This window comes from Monodelphis domestica, chromosome 1 (assembly GCF_027887165.1).
Source record: "Monodelphis domestica isolate mMonDom1 chromosome 1, mMonDom1.pri, whole genome shotgun sequence".
NCBI lineage: Eukaryota > Metazoa > Chordata > Mammalia > Didelphimorphia > Didelphidae > Monodelphis > Monodelphis domestica.
The window spans coordinates 75,249,309-75,271,010 of record NC_077227.1 but is presented as its reverse complement, the minus strand read 5'-3'; the positions used below and the strand labels follow the sequence as shown (position 1 = coordinate 75,271,010).

The following is a 21,702-nucleotide window of genomic DNA, read 5'->3' as shown; positions in this document are numbered from 1 at the left end:
AGCATCAGATTACAAGAATGTGACAGCAATTGTTAAAGTTGCAGGTGACTATCCTGGGAAACCATCACTGATTGCATAAAAAGGGAATGCAAAGGACACCTCAATGGGCCGGATAGCCAAAGCCACACACACAGGCATATATTCCATAAAAGATGGATATATGTGGGCTGCTGAGGTTGGAGGTCCTGGGGCACGGTGCTTGACAACCTCATTCACAGGTGGCTCGGGTATCAAAATCCAACCATATTGCCATGTGGCAGGCATCTAGGCGGGTGTATCCCTAAAATGCATAATCAGTACAAGGGAGAAAAAGGAAATTCCCCCTTCATATCCAGATGCAGTCATCTTTTATCTTGCTACAAAAGCACTGGCAACTTCTTGTAATCCTAACTGTGTGTGGGCAATAATCTAATGCACCCGTCCTATGTTCTATGGGACTACTACCTCAATAATTCAGGACAATCAGAGTGAAAACTATTTTCTCATTACTTTTGTCATTATTTTTAATCGTTTATGAAAATTTTTATCTTTAATTTTGATTGTTTAGTATTAAGAACACATTTTATCTTTGCAATAATCTTTATGAGCAAAGAGGAAGATTTTATTATTGTTGATAATCACAATCACCTTTTTCAGCCAAAGTTTTGGCAAAATATTTTGAATATCTATTTTTAATCACTTGAAGCATCAATTGGTGATGCTACATGATTTTTATATTTTTGATTTTGTTCACATTTCTATATCAACCACCTTTCATTTAAAAAAAAAAAAAGGGGGGATATGTAGCATCCCAAGCATATTCACATCTATGAAATATAGATGACTGTATTACTACTGTGTCTCCAAGCATGAGGCTTTACCGATAAGCTTTGTGAAGGTAACCTTGACCTGATCACGAGACCTATTGCCCAACACAAGTCCATTAACATGTTCGGAGACTTGCCCGGGAAAGTGCGGTTGCGTCCTACACGCCCAAAAGGTGTTCCCTCTACCTTGCCACCCAATCTTAATTGTCTATACTTTGTGATGTGGTTACTACGTCCTTGGGAGTACCGCCCAAGCAGGACATGAATAAATTCAGAGGCAATCCCATGAACTTCCTCTTGGCCTTTCTCCCTTCCATGGAGCTCCACTGGGCTCCTCTATGACTATGTCTCTCTCTTCTTGACCTTCTCCTTCCCCGAGGCTGTAACCATCTCGGCCTGCATTCTCTATCTTAATCTCCTCAACCACCTTGTATTCCATTATCCTCATTTTCCGCCTTAAGGAAAATCATAGGGGTTGCCTGCCCTATCCAATCACTGATTTGTCCGTGTCTTTCATTTCCACCTTGGTTCTCGGTTCCTACCTCTCCTCGGGTCCCATCACAAAGGTGAGCCCCTTCCCTTGTGGGACCCTGCTGGTCAGGGAAGTCCATTAAGGAAAACCCCACATATGCTCCCTATTCTTCTCCATTATGGCATGGCCTATTGGAATGTGGCTGTGACTGCACTTCTCAGAGAACTGATGTCCCCCTAGCCCACAACTCAAACAGATCCAGGAATTAAGTGATCAATCACGGGAGCATAAGACAACCTTGACCTTACCTGGATCCATGGTGTGTTTAAGAGCCGAAAGTTTTCATTTAATAGGCTCATCAGTCTCAGAAATTTCTCATCATCATAGTTGAAGCGATTGTTAAAGACGATGGAGCAGATCACATTGCAGGGAGCACAGCCCAGGATGAAGGTGGGGTCGAAGAACTGACCTAATGGATGGGGAAGCCACCAAAGGAAAAATAGCCTTGATGTCATGCTTCCTAATAATTTGGCTCTATAAGAGGGCTGATCTGAATTCTGGTTTCAGATTTCTCAAGATTGACCTAATATTTTCCCTTTGACTCGTTCCTTTAGTCCTAATTATGACTTTAGTATTAGATACGAATTGCTATTCTTCATAGACAACATTCTGTTGCTTATATCCCTAACCTCTTTCTGCCTTTGTACAGGCTCCTCTCCCTGCCTAGAATTTTCCTGCTCTTTCTTTCTCATAATCTATAGTTCTCATCAAGGCTCAGCTTAGATGTTACCTTCTACACAAAAGCTTTTGTGATTCTCCCAGTATTTAGTGTTTGACTCCCATCTCGAAAGTACTTTGTAATATCTTAATATATGCCCATATAAATAACATATATTATATTTTTGTTTATATATTTATATGAAGTATTTACTTATTTCTGCATATGTTTGATTGACCTAGTATATTATTTTGATTTTTTTAACTTAACTTTTTTTTTTCAAATTACATCTAGAAACAGTTTTTGACAATTGTTTTTTGACACTTCACAATTCAGATTCTCTTCCTCCCTCCCTCCCCGTCCTCCACCAGATCGTCAATAATCTGATATAGGTTATATCCCACTAAGTTCATGTGATTTGTATTTCCATATTGCTCACGTTGGGATGGAAGGCACATTTCACACAGCCAAAAAAAAAAACTCATAAAAGAGATAAAGTGGAAGATGGCCTATTTTGATCTGTAATCAGACTCCAATAGTCCCTTCTTTTTGCCCCAGTATATTGCAAACTCTTTGACCGTAGGTGGTCTTGTGTCAAGGCATCATACCTTCTGTCTGGGACTCTACATTGTATACAATATGTATTTACAATATTATATATATTTACACATAATATGTATGTATTTTATATAATAAATATACACTACATTTTATATGAAGAATATATTTTGTATATACTTACTTACAATGTATGCTACATTGCAAAATGCTTGAGGAATTTCATACCTGCCTGAATGAATAACACCAGTCAAGGGGGTCAAGCAGAGACAATGAGCTCCTCCCACCAGAGAAGAGGTTTAAAATTGGGGATGGTCAAGAGGGCAGGCTCCACATTCCCAGCAAATGAACAGTGTAAACCAACCCTTTGTTTTCCGGAGCTCCTCCACCAGATACTGGGCTTCTTCCTGGACTCTCTCCTCAATACTTCTCTTCCCCATCCCAAAGTTCCTCAGGGTCATGAGGGAGAAACGTCTGTTCTGTCTCCACTTTTCACCATTGCTTAAAAAAATTCCTGAGAAAAGAATCATCAGAGTAGACAGGAAGGAATTTCATGGCACGACTCTCAGAAGATGAGAAGTTTGAGGGAAGGCAAAATCTCGGTGCTTGGAGCATTGTGCAGATGGGAGAGAGCGGGACAGGTAGAAGGATGGGACAGGTAGAAGGGAACCTGTGATAGGTGAGCTGGTACCTCATTAGGCAGCAAGGTGGTATAGTAGGGAAAATCCTGGAATTGGGTCAGATAGACCTGAATTCAAGTCCTGTCTCAGACACTTTCTCACTGTATGATCTTCGGAAATCAGTTAACCTCTCAAACCCTCAGTTCCCTCACATACAAAATGGGGATAATAATACACACACACACATACATACCCACACACACATATATACCTTGTCCTCAGAGGTGATATGGGGCTAAAATGAAATTTAGCTACGCAAATGCCAGTGGTTTTTATTGTTGTCATCATTGACTATGTTGATGATGGTGATACCAGTGCCAGGAAAAAGGATGGAGAGAGCAAAGAAAGCCATCAACTGGTGATCTTATGGTTGGCTTCTTTGATGCAAGACCAATGGAAACCTGTTATCAGAGAGCCATCAGAATTCTTCTATTAATACAATGCCTGCTTGGAACTATGTCCAATTGGCTCATGGACTTCAAGAGAGAATACAGAGTGGAAGCAGTACCAAACCACTAAAGTAAGTAGAGAAATAGGTTTAAATCACGTCTCTGCCTCCCACTAAGTTGTGACATCAGGCTCATTTCTGTGAACTTCCTTCTTGGATGGTAAAATATAGACAGTAGCACCGATCTTCAAAGATTTGGGGAGTTTACTTGAATAACATCGTTTGATAAACTTTCGCTTTTGCTCCCTCCCATCCTCACAATAGACCAGTTCCACCCATAAATATGAGAGAAGAAGAAAAAAGCCCAAGAGTAGAGATGCTGGAGATAGAAGCAATGAGAGATATAGGCTGTCAGGAACTTTCAAAGGGTAGCATTTCATTTCATTTTTTTGTTGTTGTTGTTGAATAAGGGCTGAAGCCACAATTCTAATTAATCAAATAGACTCTGATAATATTTCCCCTAGACTATTGAGGTAAGTCAATGCCACAATATTGCATTCTCGTAGAGAAAGTCGTAGAGGGCCTTATTCAACCTTTGCTCAATATATCCTGAGAGCACCAAAGAGAAAGGGATTATGGGATTGAGCAGTCTCAAGGAATTACAGTAATCTAAGTGCTAGAGGGCACACATGTGACATATGACAGAAGAAGAAGAGTAAGAGATAGAAATTATGTTGGAATGGGGGCAAAATTGAAATAAATATCAGTCTTTATGGGATTAAATTGTATCCCTGTATTTGAAAGAAACAGTAAAATTTTACTTTATAGCTTTAAAAAAGAAAGAAACACTAATGAAGAGACTGAAAGGAAAACAACCTATCCTATCCATGTATGTAAAAATGGCCTGGAAAAGGGAGTCAGGACCTGGCTAGTTCTGTTTAGTCCTGCTCATGCCTTGTTGTTTCTAAGATGATTGTTTCAAATCTTTCTCTGTCCTCTGGTGACTAGGACAGATATACTCCAAGTGCCAATTAACTTCAGTTCCAGTGGAATGGGTCTTAAAATTTCCCTGGGATGAAGTGCTAAGGTGAAATGTGAGCCCAGGACCTCTAATGATTGGATGATTGAAAAAAAGGGTGTCTTGGTATTCAACAGGCTGGTCACCAAGTTTTCTGAGCTCAGACTTCACCTAAATTCTTGGCTGAGAGTCTACAGCAAGTGTTCTTGAAATTCAGACACCTATAATCCTTCTAGAAAACACATGGAGACTGATATTAGAGGTAGCAGATTTCCAAGGCCCATAGAGAGCTAAGGATTTTTCTCTGTACTGGGTGGAGCACCTGACTTTTGGGTTGCTCCCATGTATCCTATTCCATTCTGTTGTTCAGTTTCAAATCTAATAGCGAAGAGTTTTGAGAATTACCACTGAATGGCAAACTTATTCTTCATGATTCCTCTTGGCATTTTTGTCCATTTATTCCTACATATAAAATATATTGCTTTTATTCAATTCTATTAATGTGTTCATGAAATTTTTATTGCTATTGCATTCAACTTACAAATTAGTGAGTCCTATTACTATCATCCTTATATTAGATAGATCACATACCGTGCGTCTCTCCAATTATGCAATTATTTTTTCACTTCTACCAAAATCATTTTGTAATTGTATTTATATAAGAACTGTGGGTATCCTGGTGGGTTCACCCCTAAAATATAGTACATTCCATCATTATTCTAAGTGGCATTTCACTATCTTCTTTTTTCATTTTTTTTTGGATGAATATGCTCTCTCTCTTTTTTTTAATCAAAATCACTCATTGCCTGGGTTAACTAATTCAGTGCATAGGAGACTGGAAGACCTGAGTTCATATTCTTCCTGACACATTTATTTGCTGGGTAAGTCATTTAACTAGCTCTGGGCAAGTCATTTAACATCTGTCTGGCTCTACCTTTTTCTGGAAAACAGGGATAATAATAGCAACTCCATAGAATGGTTGTTAGGAGGATTAAATGAGAAGACATTTTTAAAACACTTTGCTAACTCTCAAGAACTACATAAATGGCAGGAGAAAGTTCAAATGTGAACCCAGCAAAGTAGAGCATGGCAGTTCTATACTGTTTAGGTTGACACATACTTTTAAAAAGACATGCTATTGATGCTATATTCACAGATCAATTTCTCCCTTTACTATTGTGTACAAGGTAATGACCAGAAGCAAATAAAAATTGAATTTTGAAGAAATGCCTCAGAAGGAGAGAAGATGGAACCCCAGAGGACTCAGGGGATGGTATAGAATTCCATCCAGGCTCAAAAGCAGTTGGGAGAAAAAAACCAAGGGTTCTTGTGTTGGGCTCTTTGGAGCTGGGAGGGAGAACTACTTGGCTGTGAAGATACACAAAATCTCTCAATCCTTTTATCTAAGCAGGAGAAGATCTCATTTCTCAACTGGTGGCAATCTTTGGGATAAAGACTCCTTTTTCCCTTAAGGGAACCCAGAGCTGGCGCACGCATGTGTGTGTATGTGTGTGTGTGTGTGTGTGTGAGAGAGAGAGATATTTGTGAGATATTCTTATTTCTGAAGAAGATTCCCTAGTTCAAACCCTCAAGATCTATATTGGGAAAATGCCTTAGGGATTTCCTCTTCCCCCTTTCCTTCATTTCCCTTTCAATCCTTTATATCTAAATAAATTAGACATCTTGATTTATAATAGAACTTGAATCAGATGTATTAGATGGGGAATTTCAAAAACCCATCATTTCAAGAAGGAGGCTGAGGGAAAATTGACTTTTTAGTCTAGTCTCACTTACTTCATTGGTAAACAGCTCAACTTGGGGAAGGGGGAAGAAGGAAGGAAGGAAAGAAGTGTCAGGTTGTATTCAATCCCCAAATAGCTGAACATTGGTTCCTTTTCTTCAAAGTTCCCACCCCCACCCCTGCTAATACACGATCTTTTCAAAAGGAAAATGTCTATTTTGGTTGATGACTATCAATTCTGTAATGAAAGAATTAATTTTTAGAAACCAAGTAATTTCAAGTAATAGGACAAATTTACTTTGATCCTTAGTAGAAATGCCTTTAATTTTTTCCCATAATTTACCCTTGGAAATTTTTATACTAAATTATTTTATTCTACACTAAAAATATAGTCAAAATAGACCTTTTATTATAAATAGATAATATATATTGACACTGTCATTATTTTGTTGTTTACTTAATATTTATTATACTGGTTGTTTCAATAAGATTGAGTCACTTGTATTCCTAGCATAAATCCTATTTATTCATAATAATCTGGCTGAAATATTGTCAAATACTGCTTGTGTGTGTGTGTGTGTGTGTGTGTGTGTGTGTGTGTGTGTGTGTGTGTGTGTGTGTGTGATATTTGTTAATGTCTTTGGCCAATCATTTCCTATTTCTTTATATACTTTTTCTTTTATTTACTTTGATATCCTAACCTATCCTGAAGATTATTCTTCAAGGCTATGTTAGCTGAGCAAAAGCTTGGCATAATATAAGGAATAGAGTTCTAGGTTCAATTCAACAGAGATTTTAAATACCCAATCCTATTTTTAATATATAGCAGGTATATGACTGTGGGCAAGTACTTTATTTTCTCTGAGGTGTCAATTTCCTTATGTGTAAAAGATAGACCAATGATGCCAGTACTCACACCAGACTTCAGGGCTTGATGATAGGGAACTGGTCTGAGTTAAAATCCTGCTTTTAGCTGGCAGTCCCCTGGCTTTTGCCACATGATCAGGTCATCTTCTCTTTCCATCACACGTGTTTTTAATGTCATTCTTTACACTAATCTTCATTTATAATTTCTTGTTGGTAATTTATTACACCACGTCATACCCATCATATCCCTCTCCATGGCCATTTGAGTGATGGTCCACTTTAGTTCTTTGGATACAATAATGTTCCACGAGAGAAGAATAATTGTAGCTAACTTTAGATAACCTTTAAGGGTTGAAACTTACCTTGTCCTTTGAAGTTATCCTCAAATATTGGTAGTTGTGCTCTGTTTAGAAAGTTATCTCCCTGGTCAATCAGAGCTTCCTTTACTGCTTCATATCCATGCAGTACGACGATTCTCTGCAGCCCCATGTACACAGTAAACACAGGGCCATACTTTTCAGCCATCTGGAAAGAGATCCAAACGTAGTTTTTCAGTCATAGTTAAATGCTTAAAGACATTGCAAGGATAGAAATTCACAAAGGTTTTTATTAAAACTGATCATTGCCACCTGTTTTAGGAACATACTCCTTTCTAGATGTGGGAGGGCAGCCACCTGAAGGGCAGAAATCAGTCTGGGCATTATTCTCAGAGTCCTAGACATCAAGCAGTCTTAATAGCCTCTGTCATCACCTGGAGTGACTTGGGGGAATTGGGCTCCTATAATCCTAATTTTTCTTTCCAAATTTCCCAACTGACCTCTCTTTCCTCCTTTCTTCCTGCCTACTTCCCTTTGCATATTGGTAGAGAAATCTTTCCCACAGGAAAACAGAGTAATATTCTTCAGTTTGAGAGATGGTTCATAATAGCAACAGGATTTATTGATTTTATTTAGATTGGGTGGTTTCCCATTAAGAAGACCAGGAGGTGGTCCTAAGAATTTAATGGGGTCAGAAGATTCATGTTATAAGAGCCCAAACCTACGGGGAGCTGGTATTCCTGAGATCTGAACAAAGTTATGCCTTTCTTGTTACCCTACAGTTCAACTTGAGACCTACTTCTCCATCATTTAGGTGCTTTGATCAGAAGTAATAGATTAGAAAAGACCCTAAGGAAGAAAGATGTGTTTTGTAAGAGCCTTAAGGGTGACCATTCCATGGATGGACTTGACTGGTACTACATATCTTGAATAAAGATGGAACACAGTTAAAGCAAACCTCCTGACCTGAAATGGGAGAAGAGGACCAATATTATTAATTCTCCTTTCAGAGGCAAGTTAGGAAAAAAAAAAACATATCTTCAGCTCTGGAACAGCTAGGTATCACAGTGCACAGAACTTGGAATCAGAAAGATCTGAGTGAAAATTCAGCTTCAAATGATTATCATATCTGTGGCTTTATGTGAATCACCTAACTTTTCTATTTCTTTCTTTTCCTTTCTTTCCTATTTGTGTGATTCAAGAACTTTTTTTTTTAGTTTAAATTAAATTTTGTTTGTTTATTACATTAAATTTCCCATGTATCTCCCTCCCTCTTCATGTTTCCAGGACTAAAGGCATGATTTCACACAAACACATACCCATATACACAAGTATATCATGTGTGGGAAGGAAGTTAACCCTCCTCTCTTTCTGGGGTCATATTACAGATACCTACATATCTGAACTTGGACTGGAGTCGAGGATTGTGTGAATTGGGTCATGAGGATAGAATGGCAGTAGAAAAATGGCAGCAATAAAGACAAGGGATCACAAGACAGGGGGCAGGACAATGTCCCCCTGCATTGTCCCCTGGACTGTCCCCCTGGGCGGCCCAGGCAAAATAGAAAGTCACAGTTGGCTCTGGAGATGTGATGTGTGTGAGAGTTAGTGGGTGGAGAAAAGGTTTGATAAACTGTGGCAAGAGTAGATTTCACTCTCTTCTCTTCTGTGTTTGTTGCTGGCTGGACTTCTCTGTATAGTGTGCCTAGGGAGCCCCAATGGTGGCCACAGAATAAGAAGCTAAATGGAGCAATAAGGAAAGTAAACTATATCTCTCTCCTATTTTTCTTTATCTTTTCTCCCTACTACATTTTGATTTTATAAAATTATTAATGGATGGCCAGACTCATAATTTTCCCTCTTATACATGGATGTTTCTATCATTTCTTTTTATGAAGGTGGACATTCACAGTTGTTCTTCAAACAATATTTCTGTTGCTTTATATAATGTTCTTTTGGTTCTGTTCTTTTAGGTCTTTACATGTTTTTCAACAAATGAACCTGCATGCCTGAAAATGTCATTTCTGCTGCATAGTAATATTTCATCACAATCATATTCCATAATTTGTCCAGTCATTCCTCAATTGATGGGCAACCCTTTAGTTTCCAACTCTTCGCCACTGTAAAGAGAGATGCTATAAATATTTTAGAACATATAGGTTTTTTTCCCCTTCTTTCCTGATTAGAACCTAAGACTGGTATTGCTGGGTCAAAGGGTATACTCAGGTCCATAACTCTTTGGACATAATTCCAGATTCCTTTCCAAAATGGCTGAATTAGTTCAAAATTTAACCAATAGTGTATTAATATCCACATCTTCCACATCCCCTGAAATTTTGTTATTTTGTCCTTTTATCATTTTAGCCAATCTGTTAAGTATGAGTTGATATCTCAAAATTGCTTTGATTTGCATTTCTTTAATCAGTAATGATTTAGAGCATTTTTTCATATGGCTATATTTTATTTCTTCATCTACAAACTATCTAGGGGGAAGCTAGGTAGCTTAATAGATAGAAAGTCAGGTCTAGGAATAAGAGTTCTGTAAAAATTAAAATTAATCTAAAATAATTTTAATATTATATTTTTAAAAATGTATTAATGATCACTAGAAGTAACAAAATAAAAAGGTAACAAAATGAAACCATTTACTCATGGCTAATCTACCTGTCCAAACACCTCTCTCCATGAATATTCAGACCCAGGAAGGAAAGAGAACAAGAGCAGGAACTCCACCCAATATATCTCTTTATCTATGTCAGCATGTAACAACAGGAAGTCAGTAGGCTCCTGGGAAATGCAGTTTTTAGGGTAACAGATTTCCAGTTACATAGTTCCTGGGTTCAAATTGGGCCATAGACATTTCCCAGCTGTGTGACCCTGGGCAAGTAACTTAACCCAGTTGATTCTCTTAACACTCTTCTATCTTGGAATTGATACTTAGTATGGATTCTAAGAAATAAAGTAAGAATTTCTTTTTGTTAACTGTCTGTTCATATCTTCTAATCGTTTGTTAATTGGGGAAATGGTTTGTATTCTTTAAATTTAACAAAGTTCCCTGTATATTTTAGGTAAAAGACCCTTAACTGAAAAACTGTCTATACATTTTGCTTTAGCAGTACATGTAATTAAAAAACAATCCATATAAAACCCAAAATTGAAATCCTAAAAAAGGTTCTCCACAGCATATCACAACCATTGTCTGACTGAGTTTTGCACATAAATATTATCCAGTCTTGTTTTTTGCCTTTGAAAAGGAAAAATTCCCTCTTGTTGTCAGGCTGGCTATTAATTACATTGAAACAGTTCTGAAATTTCTTAATAACAATGAACAATTCTCTAGCGTAGGTATTGTGCAGAATCAAATTTAGTTAACATTTCACCTTTGATTGATACAGTTATCACCCCAGAATCATACTATATCATGGTATATTTTCAGACTAACTAGCAATTTTCTAAAGTTACACATATAAGTCTTTAATATTAAATCTTAGAGAATAGTCAATTTATGGGATAAAATTTCCCTTTGTGTGTTCTAAATTTTCCTTTTTTCTTTTCCTGAGGACCCCTTCCCAAAATAAGAAAAAGGAAGATTTATGGAACGCTCTATCAATTTTAAAGGCCAAAATTAATTACCTCCTTTTGGGAAGACTTTGATCATATTTTGTGAATGCCCAATTGGGAAGACATTGAGACAGGACTTGTTAACGCTGACAGACATAGAGACACAAAGAACAAACATTAAACATGGACTAAGGGAAGTATGCTTTTAAATTAAGGTGTTTACTCAAGATCTTGAGGAAGAAAAAAGGAAAGAAGGAATGAAAAATCTATCTTGCTGTTTCCAAGGTACTGTCTCTTTAAAAACTGTGAGAAGTGAAGAAAAATTTTTGGCTTGAGCCTTAAGCATAAACATTTGAAAAGGTGGGTGACAAGGGATTGAAAGAGGGGATCCTCCCTGCTAGAACCAAGGATCTGGGGGTTGCAAGGTGGAAAAAGAGAACCTCCCACCTCTGTACATCTGCTCCTCCCCCCCAGTTGAGGAAAATTCCTGGGGGTGGGGGGAGTAGGAGGAGCTGCTGGTGACTGCGTAGCCTGGGGATTGTTATACCTAGCTACATTGTCTTCTAACACAGCCTTGTCTCCAGGGGGGAGGCTCTCCTCATTAGGATCTAGGTTTGACAATAAAATCTTAAAGACTTTTCAGTTCTAAAATTCTGTTTGGACAACGAAGATGTCCTTTCAGTTGCAGACAGATTAGAAAAAGTCTGCACCAAACAGGTCCATCCCTCCATCAGGGAACCACTGACCTGAACACCTGAACAAGTTCCAAGAACTCAGCCAACTGTGGCCTACTTGCTTTTTTGTCTCTTTTTAAAGGGGTGTGCTGAATTATTCCAGCAAATAACTTTCTTTCTTTTGATTCACTATGGCCCATGATCCTTTTAAAGCTTCTCAAAAAAAAGTTCTGGATTTTCCCTCCCTCACAACTATTTTCCAGTGAGGCTGCAGACCTCTCTGAACAGAATACTGAAATCATATGTGTTTGGGGGGGGTGCTTTCTTGTTTCTGGGGACCTTTTTGCTTTTGGGGAAAAAGGGGTTTACCTAGACAGAATTCCTCAGTCCAGATGCTATTCAAGGGCACCAATACTATGAGAGTCGAGCCAGCGGACTCTCAGAAAGGAGGGTCCTTCTATCTAAATGTGATGATTTGGTTGAATAATGGTTGAGAGGCACTGCATGCTCAATCCCATGTCAGACATCACACAGTGCTCTGCCATGGCACAGAGGTTGGTTTATTTTATAGGTTCAGTGAGTACATACTTTTTTGGCACACAATCATTTCTCAACATACATGTTTCCATAGAACATAACAACAGACATAAAGCCTAAGGATATAATCAATGAAATATATAGTTGCTATGATAGAAATAGATGAATGACATAAACAGGGTGATCTAGAGGTTAGTTCTCCCTGACCTAGTTGTTGACCAGTTAGGAGAATTATTGTTAGTTCTGGTCAGTTTTCACAATCAATCACAATTTTTACTTAGGAGAGGGTAACAAAATATTTCATAGCTAGGTACAGGGTTAGAGGGTAATTTAAGGCAGGCTAGAATTGGGATTTTCCTCAATTTCCAAGTCACATTTTTCTTTTCACTTTTTTCGTTTCACCTGGGTACTTAGAGATGTTGTTCTGGCTATTATAACATAACAAACCAGCACAGTGTGTCCTGTTGACCTGGGCTTGAAAGATGATTGATGTTCTTGGCTTGCTTGGGTTGTAATGGGAGTGAATGTAACTCTGTGGAAAGGGAAAGGGGGGGTAATAGGTAATAATCTTTAGGTTCTAATTCTGTGAATGTAATCTTTTGGGGAGTAATAATCTGAGGGATTAAGGTGGGATATATTTGTGTAACCCTATAAGTATTTGTTCTCATATTATTTCCTCTGTATTGGGGAGAGAACAATAATCATAACAATTCCATTAGAGAGAGAAGTCACACAGAGGGGGGTTCTGTGGGCACCTTATTTTTCCAGAAAGTTGATTTTCAACTCTGGAACTCACGTGTGACCATGTCAGACAGTGTGGGCTTGATGGCTTCCCACATATCACAAAGATTATACATTATGAACAAGCAGAATTTATATCAGATATGCCAGGATGGTTTAACTTAAGGAAGATTACTAACAATGGATTACATGAATAACAAAAGTAACAAGAACTATTTGATTATATTAATAGATGCAGAAAAAGCTTTTTGAAAAAGTATACTTATTCCTATTAAGGACACTTGAAAATATAGGTATAAATGTATTTTTCCTTAAAATAATAAGCAATTTATACTCAATCCCCTCAACAACCATTATTTGTAATGGCAATAAGTTAAGAGCCTTCCCAATAAAATCAAGAGAAAAGCAAATATGCCCAATGGTTCCAATGCCAATAAGAGAAGAAAAAGAAATTGAAGAAATCAGAATGAACCAACAGAATAAAATTATCTCTCTTCACAGACAATATGATGATATATGTGGAAAATTCTAGAGATTTAACTTAAAATTTAGTGGAAACTATCAACAATTTTTATCAAAGTAGCAGGATATAAAATAAACCCACATAAATCAACAGTATTTATTTATATCACTACCAAAGCCATAAAAGAAGAGATGGTAAGAGATGTTTGAAATAATTTAAACTAACTATAGATAGATTAAAAAAGACATACAACAAACAATAGGAAAAGATTATAGCAACCTTATGTTTGGCAAATTCTTCAACTGTGAAGTGTGAATAATAGTAGCAATTACCTTCCAATTTTGTTATGATTTCCAAATGAGATAATATTTGTAAAAAATGTTTCACATATTATCTGATACATAGTAGTTTATATATATGTATATATATATGTGTGTCTGTACATGTGTATATATATATATATACACACTGGCTTCATCTTATTGCTATGATATCTCAGATATGTCTAGGTATATTGGAGAGGCTACAATGACCACTCAAGAAGCCACACTTGCCTTTGGACTCAATATCTCTATTCTAGAACCAGGTTTATTCTAGAATTAGAAGGAAGGAAGAAGAACAGAGATGAAACTTTCTACCCCTGTGACTAGAGAAGTGAACTTTTCTGGTACACAAAAGAGAATTTGAAGAAAACATGTTCTTATATTGGATTCTCCAATTATGTAAATTTAGACAAATTCAATCAAGCTGTTTAAACATTTATCTGGGATCTTGTGACTTAGATTTATAATTTTTCATTTTTCCTTCAAAGTGTAAGATCTGAAAAACAGTTGAGAAAATAAAAAATTAGAAAATGGTAAGGCAGAATCTGGAGATAGACCAAAATCTCACATTAAATACCAGGATACAGTCAACATGGTACATTATAAAGAGTGATCCCATAAGCAAATTAGTGAAACATGGAATAATTTACCTATCAGATGTATGGACCAGGGAAGAATTTATGACCAAACAAGAAACAGAGAACATTATACAATATAAAATGGATAATCCTAACTAAATTAAATTAAAAAATATTTGTACAAACAAAACCAATGCAACCAAGATTAGAAGGAAAGCAGAAACTTGAAGGGAGGGGGAATTTTTATGGCAAATTTCTCTAATAAAGATCTCATTCTCAAATAGAGAGGGAAGTCAAATTTATAAGAATATAATTCATTATCCAATTAATAAGTAGTGAAAGGATATGAACAGGTAATTTTTCAGATGAAGAAATCAAAGCCATCTATAGTCATATGAAAAAATGCTCTAAATCATACTTAATGAGGTGGCCTTAAAAGTAGAAAGATTTGGGTTCCAGTCCCTGTCTCTGATTTATTTTGGCTATGTCATTATGGGCAAGTCATTTAATTTCTTTCTCTCCTCCAGATAACTCTCTAAGATTGTAATTATAGTCTAGCTGCCTAGCTATAATGGCATGAATTTCTACACCAGGATTTAGAGGGATTATCCAATCAGAATTTCATATCCTATACTCCCATAATCTGAAATCTAGACCAAAATAATGATAATTTTTAATAATGATAATGATAAAAGTAAAAATAAACACATGCAACCCCTATAAATCAATTAACCACTCTTAATTAGAGAAATGGACATTAAAACAACCCTGAGGTGCCACCTCACACATATCAGATTGGCCAATATGACAGAAAAGAAAAATGAAAAATGTTGAAGGGAATACATCAAAATTGGGTCATGAACGCACTGTTGGTGGAATTATAATCTGATCCAATCATTATGGAGAGCAATATGGACCTATGCTCATAGGGCTCTAAAACTGTTCATTCCCTTTGACCCAACAGTACCACTACTAGGTCTGTATTCCAAAGAAATTTTTTTTTAAATAACCCTTACCTTCCGTCTTGGAGTCATTACTGTGTATTGGTTCCAATGCAGAAGAGTGGTAAGGGCTAAGGGCTAGGCAATGGGGGTTAAGTGACTTGCCCAGGGTCACACAGCTGAGAAGTGTCTGAGACAAGATTTGAATTTAGGACCTCCCATCTCTAGGCCTGACTCTCAATTCACTGAGCTACCCAGCTGCTTCCACCAAAGAAAATTTTTTAAAATGGGAAATGTCCTATTTATAAAAAAATATTCATTGCAGTTCTTTTTGAGGTAGCAAAGATTTGGAAATTGAGGAATTTTCCATAATTGGGGAATGGCTGAACAAATTGTGGTATATGATTGGGATGGAATACTACATTGCTATAATAAATGATTAGCAGGATAATTTTGAAGAAATCTGGAAAGATTTGCCTGAAGTGTTGCAAAGTGAAGCGAGCAGTACCAGAGAAACACTGTACAGAGAGATAATAATAATTTTTGATGAACAACTGTGAATGACAGTTATTCTCAGCATTGCTGTAGTCCATGACAATTTCAGGCACTCATGATGAAAAATGCCATCTGCCTTCAGAGAAAGAACTGATGAAACCTGAAGGCACACTGAATCATGCTATATTTCTCTTCCTTTCTGTCTTTATTCCTTTTCTTTTTCTTTCTTCTTTCTCTCTTCTTCTACCTCTTTCTTCTTCTTTTTCCTTCTCCTTTTTTCATTTGAGATCTCTTCCTCAGATTACTTAATATGGAAAAAAAATTTTACTTGATCATACATGTAAAATCCTTTTCAACTATCTACCACCTCAGGGAGGGGAGAGAGAAGTAGGAGGGAATGAGAAAGGATGTGAAGGAGGGAAAGAATTTAGAACTAAAAAAAATTTAAATGAATATTTTAAAAATTGTTTTTCCATGTAATTGGAGTAAATAAAATATTATTAAAAACAAAACCAAAGTGTGAGGTCTGTAGTATCTGGTCTTCTGACATATGATATATGGCCTAGCAAGCTCCCTACTTATTTAACCCTACCTTCTGTCTTAGAATCAATGCTATTGTATTGGTTCCAAAGCAGAAGAGCAGTAAGGGCTGGGCAATGCAGGTTAAGTGACTTGCCCAGGACATAGCTAGAAAGCATCTGATGCTAAATTTGAACCCAGGATTTCCTATCTCTAGGTCTGGCTATCAATCCACTGAGCTGTATAGCTACCCCCACTGATTAATTTCAAAAGAATATCTCCATTTAGGAAAGCTATGAAAAAAATTTAAACTAACTATTGTTGTTAATTTTTTTTTAAATCTGGCAATTAGGAAAATATTCCCCTTAAATCAATCAACAAAATCCATGAAGCCCTATTCTATGCCAGGTTCAATTCCAAGAGGCTGAAGATACAAAGGCAAAGGTAAACCTGTGTTTGCCCTCTAGGACCTCATAGGACCATGCTGTTTTGACCCTAAACTTATTCTTTAAAGTGAGCCACTGTATTGAGTTTCATTGCAAAAACCAGAAGCTTCATAATCTGTCACTTCCTAGGAAATCTATGGGAAACCTGGCTCTGTAGAATCCTGAGAGTAGAAGGAACTATTTTTTACTCTGACAATCTTGTTTCATTTCTCTTGGACTTGATTTCCTCATCTGTAAAAAGAAAGACTTGGGCTTGATGTCAATTGCAGCTCTAAATATGTGATCTACAGCTCGCTAGAATAGTTGCTATACTTTGTCTTTATGGGCCACAAAGGTATGTTCTGGCCTCTCTGTTATTCTCCATAAATTAAATTCCATCTTTGCATGGTCTGTCTACTATGCCTGGAGAGTTTCTCTGTCATCATTTTTGCCTCTCATAACCTTTACCTTCCTTCAAGGCTCAGCTCCAACAGCCTTGCAAGGAAAGGTATAACGGTTAAAAGAGTAGTTGCCTTAAACTGTGACCGCAAAAATATGGTTTCAAGACTTTGAATTGCCAAAACTGTAAAGATAATTTTTTGTGTCTTGATTTTATACTAAAAATAAAGTCAGGGGGCAGCTGGGTAGCTCAGTGGATTGAGAGCTAGCCCTAGAGATGGGAGGTCCTAGGTTCAAATCTGGCCTCAGACACTTCCCAGCTGTGTGACCCTGGGCAAGTCACTTGACCCCCATTGCCTAGCCCTTACCACTCTTCTGCCTTGCAGCCAATACACAGTATTGACTCCAAGACAGAAGGTAAGGGTTTAAAAAAAAAATAAAGTGGTCACCATGGGAAAAATTCCCAAATATGAAATACCCAAGTCAGCTGGGTTTTTATGGAGATTTTAATTAATACAAATAAGGAATCAAGGAAAGGGAGAGAGAGAGTAAGAGGAAATAATGTGTGAGGGGCCTAGGCCAAAATGGCCTAGGCCTGAGCCTAAGAGAGAACAGTAAGTCTTTAATCCACTCACCACAAGATTTGTCCCAAGCAAGATTCTAGTATTCAGAGAGACCCTCCAGTTTAGCTCCTCAGCTCCACTAAATTCAGCCACTGAGCTCTCCAATTCAGCTTTGACAAGCTGAACTCCTCAGAGGTCTTTCTGACTTCCTTTTAAAGAGAATTTTCTCCTATGACCTCCTCTAAGTTTTCACATCTACCAATCACAGTAGATGTTTTCCAAAGGACTTCTTAATTCACACCTTCTTTAGTTCTCAACTTCTCTGGGTAGACTAAAACTTCACACCTCTTTTGTTAAGCTCATCCCTTGCAAGTTTGCAAGTTGCCTGACCTTTTAGTGATTAATTTGACCTTCATAGGTACTTAGCACCTTTTTGTATTAGATCTAAAAATAGACTTAGCTTAAGGGCTTTTGCCTCACTATAAGTATGAGTTAAGTACTTTTCATTGTTCAGTAAGGAGTTTACAACTTTATCTTCCCCTAAAGTATGCTTAAGTATGGGTGGAGTAATGTTAGAGTTCTCACATTCCTGATCAAGTACCTTCATTGTTTAAAATGGGGAATGGTCTTAACCAAATGTTCTAAGGTACTGTCTGAGAATTTTTAACATTCACAAGTCTGAGAATTTTTAACATTCACAAGGGATGTAGGAAGGTAGAAAGAACACTAGCTTTGAATGAGCCCTTTGCTATCTTTGAGGCTCTTGGAGCCTCAAGTCTCTGTATCTATAAGATGAGATCATGGGACTCCATGACTTCTTAAATCATGTCTCTTTCTCTAAATTCTTTGGTTCAATAAGAGCCTTTCTTCATTCCACTAGGCACTAATGCTCACCTTCTATGCCAAATGATTCTATGTAGACAACTTGGATTTTCTTTTCTGTGTTGTTTTTCTCTAGTAGAATGTAAAGCCTTTGAGGACAGGAACTCTCTGCTTTTTATCTCTGTATTCCCAGTGTCCAGCATAGTGTCTAGCACATAAAGAGCACTTGAATCCCTCTTAAAATTGTACTGAATTGAAATAATTGAATTTTATACCCTTAACAAGACCTCTAATCTTCAGGGGAGTTACTTAGGGATAGCTTAACTGCTCCCATTGAATCACAGGATAAAGCCCCTTACCTTGTCAAAAAATGTAAAGAGATCCTTGGAGTCCATCTGTAGCATGTTCCCAAGGATGGGAAGAGGAATTGGACCAGGTGGGAACCTCCTTGCTTTATATCCTTTGTTCCATATTAACTGGAAAAATAAAAAACAGACAAGGGCAAGAGTAATGAGTCCCCAGAAATCCATGGCAGCTACAGGACCTAATGAAATGCCAGGGCACAAATGCAAAGGTGGCAATGACTAGTAGTAAAAAGGGGGTAGAACTGATCACCCAGTGGAGAGGCTGGGATCCTAGAAGAAAACAGAATTTGATATTTATATTATTTTTGATTGCATCATCTGTAGCAAAAGAACAAGTTAAATGTTACCCCTTCTGCAAGGTTCTTTGTTAGTATTGTGGTTAATCTTTATTGAATGAGAATAGTTATCCTCAGAGTGTTTCTGTATGTATTCAGTTTTTTTTTTTTATCATATTTCAGCTTCCTTCCCTTCTCCAGCCCATTGTTTAATGAGTATTCTGTTGTTTGGAGCATTCGGGTGTTGTGGGACAAGGGGAAAGATTTGCCTTTTCCCAAAGGCAGCAAATTGAGGGTTCATTCATTCCTTAGATTTAGAGAATGACTATTTCACTCTTAAGTACAGTGATAAAGACAAGTCTAATGTAAGTCTTTGCTTACTGGAATCTGAAATGGATGGTGTCTCTTCACAATGCTACTGCTATAATATCCAGGGGTTGTAAAAAATAGACTAGAACTCTGGACTTCAATCCCCACAAGCCCTTGCTCCACTTCCCCAAAAAGCTTTGTAATCTCACGCAATTCTGAGGTGGGCCGAGATCGAGGAAGGATTTAAGCTGATGGCAAAGGCTTTTGTGGTCTCTTTTTTTTTGGACTTCCGTTTTAGAGCAGATGTGGCTCTTTCCATAATGTAGGTGAAGTCTTGTCTAGGCCTCTGGCCTAGGCACGTGTTTTTTCTTTTCCTGTATTTTCTTTAATCCTTAACTTTAATAAACCTCTAAAAATATAATACTCCTTGCAGAGAGAAACTAATTTCTGCCTGCCTCAGATGCCTCAGTCTCCCCTAAATTTTAATCTTTACAGGGTCACTGGACAAACAACACTTAAAGAAGCAATGGAGAATATTATTGGGAGATGGCTTGATTTCTGACAACAGGAAGGAGGTGACATTATCTATTTCTCCCATATGGAAGGAGGCAGTCCTTCAGAAAATAACTCTAAAAGGGCAAATAATTGCTTTTTCTTCAACGTATCTCTAGGGGAGGAGGAAATCCTGGTAGATAGTTTTCTCAGTATCAGCCCTGGCCTTGGGACAGAGTTAACCCAGAAGGACAAATATCTATGAGCCACCTTACTAGGAATTCCCTAACTCATAATCAGATTGATGACTTTATAGGGAATTTCCTTGTCTCACCTAAAGCCCAAATGTTTTCTGGTACTGCTTCTATTCATCACCACTTCATACTAGGGATCTACTGTGACCTACAAAGATTTGGTATCCTTTACTACATGGGTCAGATGCTTAAGATCCTAGCTCAAAGGGGTTAGGAGAAGGTTGGGATTTCTGGTTTTTGTCCTTCTACAACTGGTTGCACCTTCAGGGAATGATTTTGCTTCTTATTTTGCGGTAGGATTTTTTTTGGTGTCCTCCCTCCCTCCCTCCCTTCCTCCCTCCCTCCCTCCCTCCCTCCCTTTCTTTCTTTCTTTCTTTCTTTCTTTCTTTCTTTCTTTCTTTCTTTCTTTCTTTCTTTCTTTCTTTCTTTCTTTCTTTCTTTCTTTCTTTCTTTCTTTCTTTCTTTCTTTCTTTCTTTCTTTCTTTCCTTTCTTCCTTCCTTTCTTCCTTCCTTTCTTCCTTCCTTTCTTCTTTCTTTCTTTCTTTCTTTCTTTCTTTCTTTCTTTCTTTCTTTCTTTCTTTCTTTCTTTCTTTCTTTCTTTCTTTCTTTCTTCTTCTTCTTCCTTCCTTCCTTCCTTCCTTCCTTCCTTCCTTCCTTCCTTCCTTCCTTCCTTCCTTCCTTCCTTCCTTCCTTCCTTCCTTCCTTCCCTTCCTTCCTTTCCTTCCTTCCTTCTTCCTTCCTTCTTTCTTTCTTTCTTTCTTTCTTTCTTTCTTTCTTTCTTTCTTTCTTTCTTTCTTTCTTTCTTTCTTCTTCTTTCTTTCTTTCTTTCTTTCTTTCTTTCTTTCTTTCTTTCTTCTTTCTTTCTTTCTTTCTTTCTTTCTCTTTTACATCCAATGTGAAATTTCTTGTATCCCTGTGGTGATGGTCATTTAGTAATAGCTCTAAATTCATTTAAGTAGTAGAAGATTTAGGGTTTAATTACCAAGAGCTATAGTGTATTTAGGCAGTATTTTCAGTCCTCATTCCAGGTTAGGTTACACAGTTTTTTTTTTCCTTAAAAGGTATTGGAACTATCTTTAAAGTGTGATAGAGGGCTGGCACTAAAGAAAAAGTGACAGACTGAAGAGTATATGAAATTGATCACTTCAATAGGGGAGGGGCCTCAGGGGTGGAATCCTGAGGAGAGAAGACTCTGGCTGAAGAATAGTGAGGTCTCTCCGTCTGGAGACTTCAAAGAGAGAAGGTGGAAAAAGACTTTCTTCTGAGGGTTAACCATTTTTCCTGATGGTGACTGAAAATCCTTCCCCCCAACATTTCCCAAATGAAGGGACTTTCTGAAGAGAAACCTGAGCAGACTCTACCTCAGCTCCTGTTGCCCAGGGGTGAGTCCACCTGACTTTC

The 21,702-nt window shown here is 37.4% G+C and overlaps 1 protein-coding gene across 2 annotated transcripts in view; it reads right to left on the bottom strand.

Annotated features, from left to right (window-relative positions):
* The window catches only part of LOC100020322 (cytochrome P450 2C23-like), a 36,187-nt gene extending 16,984 nt beyond the window's left edge, over positions 1-19,203 (bottom strand). The window contains exons 1-4 of one of the 2 annotated variants that reach the window (XM_016428628.2): positions 18,966-19,203; positions 7,611-7,773; positions 2,919-3,068; positions 1,587-1,747 (exon numbers count right to left, since the gene is read on the bottom strand). In XM_016428628.2, coding sequence (XP_016284114.1) covers positions 1,587-1,747; positions 2,919-3,068; positions 7,611-7,773; positions 18,966-19,136 — 645 coding nt within the window. In that variant the 5' untranslated portion in view covers positions 19,137-19,203. The remainder of the gene's footprint in view (positions 1-1,586; positions 1,748-2,918; positions 3,069-7,610; positions 7,774-18,965) is intronic. The other variant, XM_007478644.3, reaches the window with a different exon arrangement.
* Between the last annotated feature and the right edge of the window lie 2,499 nt (positions 19,204-21,702).